The sequence below is a fragment of the Coregonus lavaretus genome, assembly GCF_964263955.1.
Source record: "Coregonus lavaretus genome assembly, chromosome: 24".
NCBI lineage: Eukaryota > Metazoa > Chordata > Actinopteri > Salmoniformes > Salmonidae > Coregonus > Coregonus lavaretus.
In genome coordinates this window covers 21832070-21849870 of record NC_140011.1, presented here as the reverse complement: position 1 = coordinate 21849870, position 17801 = coordinate 21832070, and the positions used below count along the sequence as shown (strand labels likewise).

At 43.1% G+C, this 17801-nt stretch overlaps 1 protein-coding gene across 5 annotated transcripts in view; it reads left to right on the top strand.

The window, feature by feature from the left end:
• The window catches only part of LOC311100319 (TNF receptor-associated factor 2-like), a 39541-nt gene that overhangs the window by 14461 nt on the left and 7279 nt on the right, over positions 1-17801 (top strand). For 3 of the 5 annotated variants that reach the window (XM_084141189.1, XM_084141191.1, XM_084141190.1), the window contains 7 exons: positions 4267-4428; positions 4566-4640; positions 5024-5098; positions 8602-8841; positions 9259-9562; positions 9855-10003; positions 10272-10422. In XM_084141189.1, the coding sequence (XP_083997315.1) occupies positions 4267-4428; positions 4566-4640; positions 5024-5098; positions 8602-8841; positions 9259-9562; positions 9855-10003; positions 10272-10422 (1156 nt within the window). Of the gene's footprint in view, positions 1-4266; positions 4429-4565; positions 4641-5023; positions 5099-8601; positions 8842-9258; positions 9563-9854; positions 10004-10271; positions 10592-17801 lie in introns of those variants that run through there. The other 2 variants (XM_084141193.1, XM_084141192.1) reach the window with 2 other exon arrangements.

The window sequence follows — 17801 nt, the reverse complement described above, 5'->3', positions numbered from 1 at the left end:
CAAAGGGGACAGGACGACTGCACCGTATTGAGGGGAGGATGGAAGGGGCCATGTATCGCGAGATCTTGGCCAACAACCTCCTTCCCTCAGTAAGAGCATTGAAGATGGGTCGTGGCTGGGTCTTCCAGCATGACAACGACCCGAAACACACACAGCCAGGGCAACTAAGGAGTGGCTCCGTAAGAAGCATCTCAAGGTCCTGGAGTGGCCTAGCCAGTCTCCAGACCTGAACCCAATAGAAAATCTTTGGAGGGAGCTGAATGTCCGTATTGCCCAGCGACAGCCCCGAAACCTGAAGGATCTGAAGAAGGTCTGTATGGAGGAGTGGGCCAAAATCCCTGCTGTAGTGTGTGCAAACCCTGTCAAGACCTACAGGAAACGTATGATCTCTGTAATTGCAAACAAAGGTTTCTGTACCAAATATTAAGTTCTGCTTTTCTGATGTATCAAATACTTATGTCATGTAATAAAATGCAAATTAATTACTTAAAAATCATACAATGTGATTTTCTGGATTTTTGTTTTTGATTCCGTCTCTCACAGTTGAAGTGTACCTATGATAAAAATTACAGACCTCTACATGCTTTGTAAGTAGGAAAACCTGCAAAATCGGCAGTGTATCAAATACTTGTTCTCCCCACTGTATGTGCGTGTGTGTACGGTACCTGTTAGATATTGGGGGCATCCTGGGATGTGCTTTTGTATGTAATTGCTGTAAGAGTGAGTTAGCTAGCATGCTCTATAATGGTCACATTAGCCCCTGCTATTTCAGTTATTTCCATGCTAACAGACGAATCACGAATCTATAGCCATCAACATACTATTGTCCTGCACATCTAATGTGCCTCCTTGTGTCTATCGTCAGAATAAACACCAATCAACTGGGATTACTGGCTGGACAGTTCTTTCTTTAAAAACACAATGCACGAGTTACGAAGTACGATCACATCTGTTACACTGGGGCTGAGACCAGTCTTCTTGTCTTTGCTGAACATCTGTTACCCCAGCATCAGTGATAAATAATGGATTGCCTGGCGTGGCCAGTTTTCGGCATTGCAGGTAGCATAACATGGGACAGAGAGGACCGAAAGCAGTGTAAATTCGAGCAATGACAACTGGAGTACCTTTCCCCTTATCAGTTTTAGAATACTTTAACAATACGGAGAACATGTGAGTGTCTATAATTAAATCAGCAATCGTGAGATCATGCAATGGATTAAAGGGAAATTAATACGAAGTGTATTCCCCACACCGTAAAAACCTGTAGAAAGCCATAAGACAGTGCTCTAATAAAATATCATTGTACGAGGTGAAACACCCTTTCCTTAACGTGAAACAATTTTTTGCAATAGAGTGAGGGTGATAGTGTAATCTTTTGTAATTGCCTGAAGATCGCTCTTTCTGAAGCCCATTGAGGAGTAGATGGATTTGAATTCCCCAGCCGACTAGACCCAGAAGGATCCTGACATCGCAGATGGAACTGAATGCCTGCTATGCACGCCTTGATAGAGGAATGCCTCATCATGTCCACCCACCAGATATATCAAACTCTTTGCGTTCAGGTGGAAGTCATTCAATGTCAATGGAGCAGTCCGCAGCGCTACTTTGGGTGTGCCGCACGTTCAATATTTTCAACTTGCGTTGCTTTACTGTACGGTGGTACAAACGAAAGTACACACACAGACTCCAACTAGCTAGCTTTTAGCTAGATGAAATCGAAGCACATGTGTGTCAAGTACAGAAAATGCGGGCCAGACATCCAACAAAACGCATATGCATCTGGTGGACATTGGGCGGAAGGCTGCATTGCATGATTCGAAGCAGTGAACAATAAAGGCACACTGGGTATATTGACTGTTTGACAGATTGTTCGTGCAACCGAAATATGTTTTGATGTCTACGAAGGCTGAAACAACCGGGTCGGAAGGCTGACTGGGCCCCAGGCGCGGGCTGAAGCTTTTTACTTTCTTCGCCTGCTTGCCCGGCGTTGGAACACCCACGTTTCTTAGCTGGCGCCTTACCCGGTGGTTCGGCTGGGGAAACTAACTCTTATTCATTATATTCTAGAAAAAACGAATGGGAAATCCCCACAGGAGCAGATATATCTTGAGCATAGAGGACCTCTAGGATTCTAACCACTGGCCAATCCTGAATAGAGGGGATAGGTTGTTTAGCCAACATCAAGCTCCGACAGGGCGCGGTAATATCTGGGAAAGCTCTGGATAGGCATGATTAATACTCTCCTCGAATTGGTACCACCATATATCATTGCTACGCAGACGACACACAATTCAGTTTCTCCTTTCCCCCTTCTGATAACCAGGTGGCGAATCGCATCTCTGCATGTCTGGCAGACATATCAGTGTGGATGTCGGATCACCACCTCAAGCTGAACCTCGGCAAGACGGAGCTGCTCTTCCTCCCGGGGAAGGACTGCCCGCTCCATGATCTCGCCATCACGGTTGACAATTCCATTGTGTCTTCCTCCCAGAGTGCAAAGAAGCTTGGTGTGACCCTGGACAACACCCTGTCGTTCTCCGCTAACATCAAAGCGGTGACCCGATCCTGCAGGTTCATGCTCTACAACATTCGCAGAGTACGACCCTACCTTACACAGAAAGCGGCACAGGTCCTAATCCAGGCACTTGTCATCTCCCGTCTGGTTTACTGCAACTCGCTGTTGGCTGGGCTCCCTGCCTGTGCCATTAAACCCCTACACCAGATGCAGCCCGTCTGGTGTTCAACCTTCCCAAGTTCTCTCATGTCACCCCGCTCCTCCGCACACTCCACTGGCTTCCAGTTGAGGCTCGCATCTACTACAAGACCATGGTGCTTGCCTACGGAGCTGTGAGGGGAACGGCACCTCCTTACCTTCAGACTCTGATCAGACCCTACACCCAAACGAGGGCACTACGTACATCCACCTCTGGCCTGCTATCCCCCTACCTCTACGGAAGCACAGTTCCCGCTCAGCCCAGTCAAAGCTATTCGCTGCTCTGGCACCCCAATGGTGGAACAAGCTCCCCCACGACGCCAGGACAGCGGAGTCACTGACCACCTTCCGGAGACACTTGAAACCCTACCTCTTTAAGGAATACCTGGAATACCCCACCCCCCCATTAAAAAAAAAAAAAAAAGTGGTTGTCCCACTGGCTATCATAAGGTGAATGCACCAATTTGTAAGTCGCTCTGGATAAGAGCGTCTGCTAAATGATGTAAATGTAAATCTCAGCTGACGTGTCAGTGTGAGGCGGGGCACTCTGGTTTTCTTTCTGAACTGGCTCAGCTTAATTACTTCTAAATGGCATTCGCTTTAAAACCACTCCTTTTGTGTCAGGAATATCCATTGACATTAAGTTTGACAAGGAAATTGATATCTTGCACGCTCAATCTTAAAACAGGATATAGATTAACACAGACTACAGTGGCTGGTTTTGGTTGCCTTTTCTTAACCCCTTCAGTCCCGAGACCCCAGCAAAAATAGGCTTTTCATTTATCTGACCTTCATTTGTCCAGCCCTAATATTTAGCCTCACAATTAAGTATTTTACCATTTTCTTTTCAGGACAACCAGGGCTACATGTAGAACACAAAACAATTTGACATAAACACTTGCATTCATGAGTTTTATTGACACATGTCAATAAAATAATAAGGTTCGCCAAAGCAAAAACCTGATAAAAATGAATTTATATGAATGCTGGAAGTACAGAAATTGTTTGCTCACTGGGAAATGAATACCCAACTAGTCAGTGACAACTGTGTGGAGTTTGTGACAGGAACTATGTGAGCTAATTACAGTATTATAGACATTATGTCCTGGGATTTCCTATGATCTATGTAGAAGAACCCCTTACCTTCTAACAACTCTTGTGTAGCTTGTGAGCGTCAGAGCAAAACATGTTGCATGTTGGTGAGAGTCTCAGCTTTTCATAGATAGCTTTTAATATTTTGTAGCTCAAACCATTCGGACTCTACAGACATTTTTGTAAAACAAGACCCAGCCCCGGGCCCCTTCGGGATCCGCCCTTGTCTCACAAACACCGCTCTCGTCCAGCCCCTGTCACACAGATTAATGGTTGGTATCTATGGATGCAGAAGAAATCCAATGGTACAAACCAGACGTCTGTAGCTCAAACACATTATGTTTAAAAGTGGTTAGAAGTCCAAAATGCACCAGCATTATGGTGGGACTCCATTGGGTTAACACCGGTACACGTTTCTGCAAATGGTCAGTAGTAAAACTGTCTTTGTTTTTATTTCCCAGGCACAACACGAGGGCAAGTGTGAGTATGAGCGGTTACCATGTGAAGCCTGCCAGGCCCTCATCCTGCGCAGTGAAAAAGAGAAGCACAACGAGAGAGAATGTGAAGCAAGGACATTGAACTGCAAGTACTGCAAAGTCTCCTTCAACTTCAAGGAAATCAAGGTGAGACGCTTATCTGGAGAACACCAATGGCCTACAGTACTCCAGAGATTCAGATTCTGATGAGATGGTTATGGAATGTGTTTATTCTGAGATGAACTGATATTCTCATACCTACTCCCACTCCTGATGTATTATAGGCTCATGATGAAATCTGCCAGAAGTTTCCCATGCAGTGCAAGGACTGTGGAAAGAAAAAGATCCCACGGGAAAAGGTCTGTCCTCTACTGTGTCCTTTTGAAAGTCTTAATTTGGTTTGCTTTCTAGGTCAATTAATCGTATCTTATCAGCCTTGGTTCTATACAGTTTCTGCTTTCAATAAATATACATTATTGCCTAGTCAAGAGGAGTAGGCCAGAGCATGAACAGACTAATTTATCACCCTTTAGTAGAAGTAGGTCTCACTATGAAGTTCTCATGACACAACTAAGAAGGTAGTTGCACTTTACGTTTGAGTTGGCCCTTTGAACTTAGGTTATTTTATTCTGTCTCAACAGTCATCTACTTTCACATTTGAAATAATGAAGGTTATTTTCATGGTTAAGCCCCCATTAATCTCCATAACCCTGATCTTTCTCTTTCTGTTCTCTCCCTGCAGTTTCTAGATCACAGCAGATCCTGTGCCAAGTCTAAGACTGCATGTCCATTCAGTGAGGTCGGCTGCAAGGCTGTTGTGCGTATAGCATATCAATTATATCTAATCAGATAAGGTTTTATCTACAGTATATGATGATGGCCTTCTTAGATATTTGAAAAATGCATATCTTTGATTGTAATGTCCCAGACAGCTCTTGAATACTATTTCTTGTTTGTCAGAGGAATCTGGTTTGTTCTTCTCTGTATTTTCCTATGACCTGACCTCATTTGACAGTCAAATAAATATGGAAAACTGTGTAGCCTTGTAGATCAAGAACAATCCCCTCTTTCCTCTTATGTTTCTGAGTCACCTTGACTATTGTACTGTGAGTACTCCATGTCGTGCAGACAGTGAACAATTTTCTGTTGATTGTCTGGTTTATATTTAGACCTTTATAGTTAGACAATTGTACAGACAGACAAAACAGAAACTGTGAGGATAACAACTTTGTGGCAACTTCTTGGTTGAGGTACAAGTAGTATCCAACGTAGTAGTACGTACAGCATTATCAAACATCTACCTGCCCATTGTTGGGGTGCAAAAATAACTTCTCTGATTTAGATACTTTTGTAATATACAGGTAAAAGTCAGTAAATTAGAATATTTTGAAAAACTTGATTTATTTCAGTAATTGCATTCAAAAGGTGTAACTTGTACATTATATTTATTAATTGCACACAGACTGATGCATTCAAATGTTTATTTCATTTAATTTTGATGATTTGAAGTGGCAACAAATGAAAATCCAAAATTCCGTGTGTCACAAAATTAGAATATTACTTAAGGCTAATACAAAAAAGGGATTTTTTAGAAATGTTGGCCAACTGAAAAGTATGAAAATGAAAAATATGAGCATGTACAATACTCAATACTTGGTTGGAGCTCCTTTTGCCTCAATTACTGCATTAATGCGGCGTGGCATGGAGTCGATGAGTTTCTGGCACTGCTCAGGTGTTATGAGAGCCCAGGTTGCTCTGATAGTGGCCTTCAACTCTTCTGCGTTGTTGGGTCTGGCATTCTGCATCTTCCTTTTCACAATACCCCACAGATTTTCTATGGGGCTAAGGTCAGGGGAGTTGGCTGGCCAATTTAGAACAGAAATACCATGGTCCGTAAACCAGGCACGGGTAGATTTTGCGCTGTGTGCAGGCGCCAAGTCCTGTTGGAACCTGAAATCTCCATCTCCATAGAGCAGGTCAGCAGCAGGAAGCATGAAGTGCTCTAAAACTTGCTGGTAGACGGCTGCGTTGACCCTTGATCTCAGGAAACAGAGTGGACCGACACCAGCAGATGACATGGCACCCCAAACCATCACTGATGGTGGAAACTTTACACTAGACTTCAGGCAACGTGGATCCTGTGCCTCTCCTGTCTTCCTCCAGACTCTGGGACCTCGATTTCCAAAGGAAATGCAAAATTTGCTTTCGTCAGAAAACATGACTTTAGACCACTCAGCAGCAGTCCAGCTCTTTTTTTCCTTAGCCCAGGTGAGACGCTTTTCGCGCTGTTTCTTGGTCAACAGTGGCTTGACACGAGGTATGCGGCAGTTGAAACCCATGTCTTTCAAGCGTCTCTTGGTGGTGGATCTTGAAGCCCTGACTCCAGCAGCTGTCCACTCCTTGTGAATCTCCCCCACATTTTTGAATGGGTTTTTTTTCACAATCTTGACTAGGGCGCGGTGATCCCTATCGCTTGTACACTTTTTCTGACCACAGTTTTTCCTTCCCTTTGCCTCTCTATTAATGTGTTTGGACACAGAGCTCTGAGAACAGCCAGCCTCTTCTGCAATAACCTTTTGTGTCTTTCCCTCCTTGTGCAATGTGTCGATGGTCGCCTTTTGGACAGCTGTCAAATCTGAAGTCTTCCCCATGTTTGTGTAGGCTTCAGAACTGGACTGAGAGACCATTTAAAGCCCTTTGCAGGTGTTTTGAGTTAATCAGCTGATTATTTTGTGGCACCAGGTGTCTTCAAAATGTAACCCTTACACAATATTCTAATTTTGTGACACACGGAATTTTGGATTTTCATTTGTTGCCACTTCAAATCATCAAAATTAAATGAAATAAACATTTGAATGCATCAGTCTGTGTGCAATGAATAAATATAATGTACAAGTTACACCTTTTGAATGCAATTACTGAAATAAATCAAGTTTTTCAAAATATTCTAATTTACTGACTTTTACCTGTATAGTGTATGTGGACACCCCTTAAATTCGTGGATTTGGCTATTTCAGACACACCCGTTGCTGACAGGTGTATAAAATCGAGCACACAGCGACGCAATCGCCATAGAAAAACATTGTCAGTAGAATGGCCTTACTGAAGAGCTCAGTGACTTTCAATGTGGCACCGTCATAGGATGCCACCTTTCCAACAAGTTAGTTCGTCACATTTCTGCCCTGCTGGAGCTGCCCCGGTCAACTCTAAGTGATGTTAGTGTGAAGTGGAAACGTCTAGGAGCAACAACGGCTCAGCCGCGAAGTGGTAGGCCACACAAGCTCACAGAACGGGAACGCTGAGTACTAAAGCGCGTATCCCGCAAAAATCGTCTATCCTCGGTTGCAACACTCACTACCGAGTTCCAAACTGCCTCTGGAAGCAACGTCAGCACAAGAACTGTTCGTCGGCTGGAGTGGTGTAAAGCTCATTACCATTGGACTCTGGAGCAGTGGAAACGCGTTCTCTGGAGTGATTAATCACGCTTCACCATCTGGCAGTCTAAACGGACAAATCTGGGTTTGGCGGATGCCAAGAGAATGCTACCTGCCCGAATGCAGCTGTAAGGTTTGGTGGAGGAGGAATAATGGTCTCGGGCTGTTTCTCATGGTTCGGGCTAGGCCCCTTAGTTCCAGTGAAGGGAAATCTTAACGCTACAGCGAACAATGAGATTCTAGATGATTCTGTGCTTCCAACTTTGTGGCAAAGGTTTGGGAAGGCCATGTCCTGTTTCAGCATGACAATGCCCGCGTACACAAAGCGAGGTCCATACAGAAATGGTTTGTCGAGATCAGTGTTGAAGAAATTGACTGGCCTGCACAGAGCCCTGACCTCAACCCCATCGAGCACCTTTGGGATGAATTAGAACACCGACTGCGAAGCCAGTCATAATCTCCCAACATCAGTGCCTGACCTCACTAATGCTCTTGTGGCTGAATGGAAGCAAGTCCCCGCAGCAATGTTCCAACATCTAGTGGAAAGCCTTCCCAGAAGAGTGGAGGCTGTTATAGCAGCAAAGGGGGGACCAACTCAATTTTAATGCCCGTGACTTTGGAATGAGATGTTTGACGAGCACGTGTCCACATACTTTTGGTCATGTAGTGTATTTTCTTGGGTATTAGACACACCCTCAAAAGAGAGACGTCTAATGAGACATCTAGTGTTTTGAGAGTAAATGCTCTATGAGCTTTATGTGCAGTCCCCTACAATTTAATTCCAGCTTGAATCTCAATATTGAAGGGCATCTAAAATTGACACTGAACAGTATGATACAGACTATTTAACTCAATGTGCTAAATGCCTTGTGTTGTGTCACCACAGATTGATAATGGGAAACACAGTGACCACGAGCAGACTAGTGTCATGGAGCACATGCGTCTGATCCTGGCGCTGATGTCTATGGTGCGTCTTCAGCGTCCAGAGGCCCCAGGGTCGGGGGAGTGGCAGGAGGACTCTGGGCTGGGCCTGTACCGCGCTCCTGAGGATGGAGCCACAGCTACTGCAGCCACAGCTGGGGGAGGAGCTGCTGCCTCTGGACAGATGTGTGGCCTTGATCACAAGGTGGGCTTCATTTGTCCCGTGTAGCTCAGTTGGTAGAGCATGGCGCATGCAACGCCAGGGTTGTGGGTTCGTTTCCCACGGGGGCCAGTATATAAATGTATGCACTCACTAACTGTAAGTTGCTCTGGATAAGAGCGTCTGCTAAATGACTAAAATGTAAAACATTTGGTCTGATGCATTTGATGAATAGGAAATACTACAGAAGCTATTCTATTGGTCTTTTTTTTGTTTTTTGCTTCCCTTGTTTAGCAGGACAATGACAACCAAGCTGTTAAATGATAAAACAGATTGGCATCCTACTTGTTATTGAACTCTTACAGATGGCCTGAATACTAATCCATACAGAGATGTTGCAGATGCAGTAACACAGAATGAAGGACTTGTCTTCATTGTATTCTCTGTGTTGTGGTGCTGCAGGTGACAGCACTGGAGAATATAGTGTGTGTACTGAACAGAGAAGTGGAGAGGAGTTCTCTCACTTTAGAGGCCTTCTCACGGCAACATCGTCTAGACCAAGACAAGATTGAGAACCTCAGCAACAAGGTACGTCAACTAGAGCGTACTCTTACCATGCGGGACCTACAACTGGCTGAGACAGACCAGACTCTGAGAGAACTCCAGTTTTGCACGTTTGATGGTGTCTTTGTCTGGAAGATCGCTGACTTCTCACGCCGCCGCCAGGACGCTGTGGCCGGACGAACACCTGCTATGTTCTCACCAGGTTAGATCTGCCTTGATTATTTGATTTTTATGTTATTCACCAGTCCTTAAGGCCTGCAGTTACAAGTTGACTGGATTTGACTTGATAATCGTTCTATTTTAATTTAGGAAAATAGGATTTGATATCTTTATGTCCTTGCTCTTTAGTGTATCATAAGTATACCATACTCTATGGAAATGCACATTTTATGGCAATGTAATTCCACAAGCATGCCCTCAATTTTACCACAAGTGACTCAATAAGTCAAAGAAGCACATACTGTGAGTCTAATATAGTTCCTCTTCTCCCATAGCATTCTACTCGAGTAAATATGGCTATAAGATGTGTCTGAGACTTTATCTGAATGGGGACGGAACGGGTCGAGGGACACACCTTTCTCTTTTCTTCGTGGTGATGAGGGGCAAGTGTGACGCTCTTCTCAAATGGCCCTTCAGTCAGAAGGTAAGACTTAAGTAAATAAGGGATACAAAGTATATTGAAAGCAGGTGCATCCCAATAGAGTTCCAGGTACTAGAATCTATGCCAAGGTGCATTGAAGCTGTTCTAGCAGCTTGTGGTGGCCCAACGCCCTATTATAACACTTTTATGTTTGTTTCCTTTATTTTGTCTGTTACCTGTATCTAACATAAGTAACTACAACAAAATGCATTATAAAAAAAAAAATATATATATATATTAAGTCTCCATCCTCTTTCCTCGTTCCCTGTAGGTGACACTGATGCTGCTGGATCAGAATAACAGGGAGCATATCATTGATGCGTTCCGGCCCGATGTAAGCTCCACCTCTTTCCAGCGACCAATCAGTGAGATGAACATAGCCAGTGGCTGCCCACTCTTCTGCCCATTGGCTAAACTGGCAGGCAAGAGCTCCTACCTTAGGGATGACACAATTTTCATCAAGGCCATTGTAGACCTCACAGGCCTGTAGCGACTGTGGAAGTCAAAGGCCTGTTGAAACTGTGGAAGTGGTAGTCAAAGGCCTAAAAAGCAGAAGAACACACAAAATGATGACTTATGGCCATACCATAAAATAATACATTACATTATATAATACCATTAAATAATATAATTATAAGTATACTCTAGGCAGTGTCTATTTAGCCAGCTAATGGAAACTTTCATTCTCTCAGGTTGGTCAAAAATAATCTCAAGCATTCGGTCCATTCACCAGATCTGCAGGATTATATAGATATTGTGAATGTATTCATTGAAGGCACTGGGAGTCACATTTGTGAACCATCAAGTGTGCAGGAGGTACCACCAGTTGCATGATAAGGCATTTACAGGGGATTTTCAACATATTGGTAATCAGATTGCAACGGAGGGTCTAGCCCTCCCCATATGGGCCATCTATGAGTGACGTATTGTTCACCATAGTTCACGCTGTAATAGGTAAAGTAATAGTTACAGTAACTTATAGTGGATGTCAGAAATAGATCTCACATATGGGGCAATGGAGGGCCCTTCACTGGTAACAAAAAGAGAGATCAGTGGATTGGACACCATTGCCTTGAATGAATAAAAGTCTCAAAATCCTTTACATGAACATGCAAATTGTGGCGAACTGAACCAATGCTTGAATAGAGTACCACAGTATGAGTCATAATACCCATAAAACTTAGCAGTTAAACAGGGAAATGGTTCCATTTGTTTTTTCACCATTCATTTTTCCCATAGGGGATTTTAGAAACACTTAAAATAAGGGCTGGGTTTCATGTAGGCTTACCCTGGCGTGATGTTTTGATAACTGTGTAAATCTCTCTAGGACAAGGTGACTTTTTTAAAATATGTCCGCCTGTATTTACCCCCCAAAGATTATATGCTAATTAGCTGCTAATGTGGCTATCATAAAGGAGTTCAAATGCCATGATGATCTGGACAAAACTGCTGAATCGTGGCAATGGTAATAATCTTTGGATTAACTAATGTTAGCGGAATGTAGGAATAAATAAATTGGCTGAATTGTTTCTAAAATCCCCTATGGGAAAAATAAGTGGTGGAAAAACGATTGGAACTATTTTCCCTCCACTGTGGGGCTCTATGGGCCCTCTCGCTCAGCCTATTTCTCACAGATTTTAATAGATCAGTATCATTATTCACTAACTAGCTAATGTTTATAAACATTTTTGCTAAAGTATTCTTCACTAGAAAATGAGAAGCCTTACCAGCAAAATATACTTTTTCCTTCTAATGCTGTTAGCCGGCTAGATAACCACTGCCTCTAAATATATATATCACACACACACACACACACACACACACACACACACACACACACACACACACAGCATTTGGAAAGTATTCAGACCCCTTGACTTTTTCCACATTCTGTTACGTTACAGCCTTATTCTAAAATTGATCAAATAGTTTTTTCCACTCATCAATCTACACACAATACCCCACAATGACAAAGCAAAAACAGGTTTTTAGAAATGTTTGCAAATGTATTAAAAATAAAACTGAAATATCACATTTACATTAGTATTCAGACCCTTTACTTAGTACTTTGTTGAAGCACCTTTGGCAGCGATTACAGCCTAGAGTCTTCTTGGGTATGACGCTACAAGCTTGGCACACCTGTATTTGGGAAGCTTCTCCCATTATTTTCTGCAGATCCTCTCAAGCTCTGTCAGGTTGGATGGGGAGCGTTGCTGCACAGCTAATTTCAGGTCTCTCCAGAGATGTTTGATCGGGTTCAGGCTCTGGCTGGGCCATTCAAGGACATTCAGAGACTTGTGCCAAAGCCACTCCTGCGTTGTCTTGGCTGTGTGCTTAGGGTCGTTGTCCTGTTGGAAGGTGAACCTTCGCCCCAGTCTGAGGTCCTGAGCGCTCTGGAGCAGGTTTTCATTAAGGATCTCTCTGTACTTTGCTCCGTTCATCTTTCCCTCGATTCTAACTAGTCTCCCAGTCCCTGCCGCTGAAAAACATCCCCACAGCATGAGGCTGTGGTGCTAGGTTTTCTCCAGACGTGATGCTTGGCATTCAGGCCAAAGAGTTCAATCTTGGTTTCATCAGACCAGAGAATCTTGTTTCTCATGGACTGAGAGTCCTTTAGGTGCATTTTGGCAAACTCCAAGCGGACTGTGGGACCTTATAGACAGGTGTGTGCCTTTCCAAATCATGTCAATCAATTGAATTTACCACAGGTGGACTCCAATCAAGTAGTAGAACCATCTCAAGGATGATCAATGGAGACTGGATGCACCTGAGCTCAATTTCGAGTCTCATAGCAAAGTGTCTGAATATTTATGTAAATAAGTTATTTCTGTTTTTAATTTTTTATACATTTGCAAAAATGTCTAAAAACCTGTTTTCGCTTTGTCATTATGGGGTATTGTGTGTAGATTGATGAGGATTTTTATTTATTTAATCAATTTTAGAATAAAGCTGTAACGTAACAATGTGGAAAAAGGGAAGGGGTCTGAATACTTTCCGAATCCACTGTATATAGTCTACTGTTTAAGTACACCACAGCATAGACATATAAAGTAAAGATATGATTCAATACATTATCATATAATATACTATCATATGATAAATTAATTATATAAAATAACTATGTTATAAAGCGATAAGCTGAGGAAGCTCCTTCTCTTTTCAAATACTAAATGCATCTTTACTCTCAAATAACAAGCTTATTTCTAGATAGTGAGCTCGTTCATAAATAACCGTTAGCAAGCTATGGGCAACTGGCAGCCCACGGTCCCCTTTTGTAGGCCCGCAGACCAATAAAAAAATAGAAATTGGTGGGTGGTGTGGATGTGGGTACACAGACCCATGAGCCACTGTGGCCCCTCATGATAAGTTCTGTTTTTGTTTTTTTGTGGCCCCCACCCCCATTAAAGTTGCCCATCCATGATGTAAGCAATTGTATTGAATATAGCAATGGAGTGTTTCTGAATGTTATTTACTTGTGACAGGTTATCCTTATCTTTCTAGTGTAGAGTGAAATAAGACAATATAGATCTTAACATTAACATATGCTACAAGTAGATCGCCTACACTTAACATTATTCTGGGACATTCGTTATCTATGTGTGATTTACTAAAGCATTTATGATATATGATTAAGTTTCTGCATGTGTTAATTTTTATTTTTATGTTTATTTTTAACATTTTAGTTTTTACCTTTTACAGTGGGGAAAAAAAGTATTTAGTCAGCCACCAATTGTGCAAGTTCTCCCACTTAAAAAGATGAGAGAGGCCTGTAATTTTCATCATAGGTACACGTCAACTATGACAGACAAAATGAGAAAGAAAAATCCAGAAAATCACATTGTAGGATTTTTAATTAATTTATTTGCAAATTATGGTGGAAAGTAAGTATTTGGTCAATAACAAAAGTTTCTCAATACTTTGTTATATACCCTTTGTTGGCAATGACACAAGTCAAACGTTTTCTGTAAGTCTTCACAAGGTTTTCACACACTGCTGCTGGTATTTTGGCCCATTCCTCCATGCAGATCTCCTCTAGAGCAGTGATGTTTTGGGACTGTCGCTGGGCAACACGGATTTCAACTCCCTCCAAAGATTTTCTATGGGGTTGAGATCTGGAGACTGGCTAGGCCACTCCAGGACCTTGAAATGCTTCTTACGAAGCCACTCCTTCGTTGCCCGGGCGGTGTGTTTGGGATCATTGTCATGCTGAAAGACCCAGCCACGTTTCATCTTCAATGCCCTTGCTGATGGAAGGAGGTTTTCACTCAAAATCTCACGATACATGGCCCCATTCATTCTTTCCTTTACACGGATCAGTCGTCCTGGTCCCTTTGCAGAAAAACAGCCCCAAAGCATGATGTTTCCACCCCCATGCTTCACAGTAGGTATGGTGTTCTTTGGATGCAACTCAGCATTCTTTGTCCTCCAAACACGACGAGTTGAGTTTTTACCCAAAAGTTATATTTTGGTTTCATCTGACCATATGACATTCTCCCAATCCTCTTCTGGATCATCCAAATGCACTCTAGCAAACTTCAGACGGGCCTGGACATGTACTGGCTTAAGCAGGGGGACACGTCTGGCACTGCAGGATTTGGGGGGGGGGGGTAGAAGGATTACTTTATCCTATCCCAGGTGTTCCTTAAAGAGGTGGGGTTTCAAATGTCTCCGGAAGGTGGTGAGTGACTCCGCTGTCCTGGCGTCGTGAGGGAGCTTGTTCCACCATTGGGGTGCCAGAGCAGCGAACAGTTTTGACTGGGCTGAGCGGGAACTATGCTTCCGCAGAGGAAGGGGAGCCAGCAGGCCAGAGGTGGATGAACGCAATGCCCTCGTTTGGGTGTAGGGACTGATCAGAGCCCGAAGGTACGGAGGTGCCGTTCCCCTCACTGCTCCATAGGCAAGCACCATGGTCTTGTAACGGATGCGAGCTTCAACTGGAAGCCAGTGGAGTGTGCGGAGGAGGGGGGTGACGTGAGAGAACTTGGGAAGGTTGAACACCAGACGGGCTGCGGCATTCTGGATGAGTTGTAGGGGTTTAATGGCACAGGCAGGGAGGCCAGCCAACAGCGAGTTGCAGTAATCCAGACGGGAGATGACAAGTGCCTGGATTAGGACCTGTGCCGCTTCCTGTGTAAGGCAGGGTCGTACTCTCCGAATGTTGTAGAGCATGAACCTGCAGGATCGGGTCACCGCCTTGATGTTAGCGGAGAACGACAGTGTGTTGTCCAGGGTCACGCCAAGGCTCTTCGCACTCTGGGAGGAGGACACAACGGAGTTGTCAACCGTGATGGCGAGATCATGGAACGGGCAGTCCTTCCCCGGGAGGAAGAGCAGCTCCGTCTTGCCAGGGTTCAGCTTGAGGTGGTGATCCGTCATCCATACTGGTATGTCTGCCAGACATGCAGAGATGCGATTCGCCACCTGGTTATCAGAAGGGGGACAGCTCTTTGGTCTTGGCCATAGTGGAGTTTGGAGTGTGACTGTTTGAGGTTGTGGACAAGTGTATTTTATACTGATAACAAGTTCAAACAGGTGCCATTAATACAGGTAACGAGTGGAGGACAGAGGAGCCTCTTAAAGAAGAAGTTACAGGTCTGTGAGAGCCAGAAATCTTGCTTGTTTGTAGGTGACCAAATACTTATTTTCCAACATAATTTGCAAATAAATTCATTCAAAATCCTACAATGTGATTTTCTGGATTTTTCTTTCTCAATTTGTCTGTCATAGTTGACGTGTACCTATGATGAAAATTACAGGCCTCTCATCTTTTTAAGTGGGAGAACTTGCACAATTGGTGGCTGACTAAATACTTTTTTCCCCCACTGTATTTAACTAGGCAAGTCAGTTAAGAACAAATTCTTATTTACAATGACGGCCTAAACGTAGATCTAGTATGAATCTTTTCTTTAGTTACAACATTCTGTCAATTTAAGGGAGAAGTTTTATGTAACAGTGATCTTTGTTACATTTAGTTGTTACCTGGGGCGGCAGGTAGCTTAGTGGTTAAGAGTGTTGTGCCAGTAACCGAAGGGTTGCTGGTTCTAATCCCCGAGCCAACTAGGTGAAAAATCTGTCTGTGCCCTTGAGCAAGGCACTTAATCCTAATTGCTCCTGTAAATCGCTCTGGATAAGAGCGTTTGCTAAATGACAAAAAAAAAATAATAATAATAATAATTTTATTGCACATGCAGGTTTTCTTGGTGTGTGAACTATGTTCCAAAAGAATTGGGGGAAAGTCAAGTCTCACTTTAGCAAGTGTTGACAATGTGATATGATACAAAATAATGTTGCAATACTATAGCAAAAATAGTTATCATCTAGTTGTCATTGTAGTAGTTGAAGCAAAATACCTTAATGACATAGTACTACTGTACCTGATTAGGGCTGTTGAAGTGACCTTATTACTGCCACACCGGCAGTAAAATTCCACTTGACCGTTGAGTCATCTTAAGGTGTTTTCACACTTGGTCCCTTTCAGACAATTTTTGTGAATTAAGTGCGGTTCGCTTAATTTTTTTGTTCAGTGTGCACACTCCAAAGGAAGTCATACCCCTCTAAAGAGCCCCCGAAGCGAACCGAACTGAGACCATCTCGAGAGGTGGTCTGAGTTCGGTTCCTCTGTCTGGTTCCCGTTTTTATGGCAAGGTGAACACAAAGCTCCCCAGGTTCACTTGTCATTATTCCTGCACCAGACAATAGAATACTGCAACACGGTTTCCTCTGCCATAACCCCTCACATTGGAACCACACAAGAGGGAAGATGATGATGTGCAGGTTCTCAGAAAGAAACGTGCTGTTTTGGGATATTGATTAACGATTGTCACGGATGCACAGAAATTCAAAAATATGTGTGGAGTTTTTAGTTCAGATTATTTGTTTACAGTATGTGATCTATAAAGAGAGCTTCAGAAGCTGTTTATTCGCTTGTGGGGTTTGAATAGTGTGAGAAGACAACATATTTGGTGAGAATCACAACATGGGGTACAAAATCGATTCTAGCTCTTAAAGGGTGTGGGTGTACAACTTTCAATTTAATCTGCAGTTATTCTTCTGCTATGTATTCTGTTACTATTAACATGTAAATATTATTGTTATCTTCTGATTACAATTATGTAACTAAATGCAATCTATTAGCTTTCAAAATGTAAGTAGGTATACAGTGCCTTGCAAAAGTATTCATCCCCCTTGGTGTTTTTCCTATTTCGTTGCATTACAACCTGTAATTTAAATGGATTTTTTTATTTATTTCATGTAATGGACATACACAAAATAGTCCAAATTGGTGAAGTGGAATGAAAAAAAGGAAAAGTGGTTCGTGCATATGTATTCACCCCCTGTGCTATGAAGCCCCTAAATAAGATCTGGTGCAACCAATTATCTTCAGAAGTCACATAATTAGTTAAATAAAGTCCACCTGTGTGCAATCTAAGTGTCACATGATCTCAGTGTATATATACACCTGTTCTGAAAGGCCCCAGAGTCTGCAACACTACTAAGCAAGGGGCACCACCAAGCAAGCGGCACCATGAAGACCAAGGAGCTCTCCAAACAGGTCAGGGACAAAGTTGTGGAGAAGTACAGATCAGAATTGGGTCATAAATAGATATCAGAAACTTAGAACATTCCACGGAGCACCATTCAATCCATTATTAAAAAATAATGGCCGCCCACCAAAACTCACGGACCAGGCAAGGAGGGCATTAATCAGAGAGGCAACAAAGAGACCAAAGATAACCCTGAAGGAGCTGCAAAGCTCCACAGCGGAGATTGGAGTATCTGTCCATAGGACCACTTTTAAGCC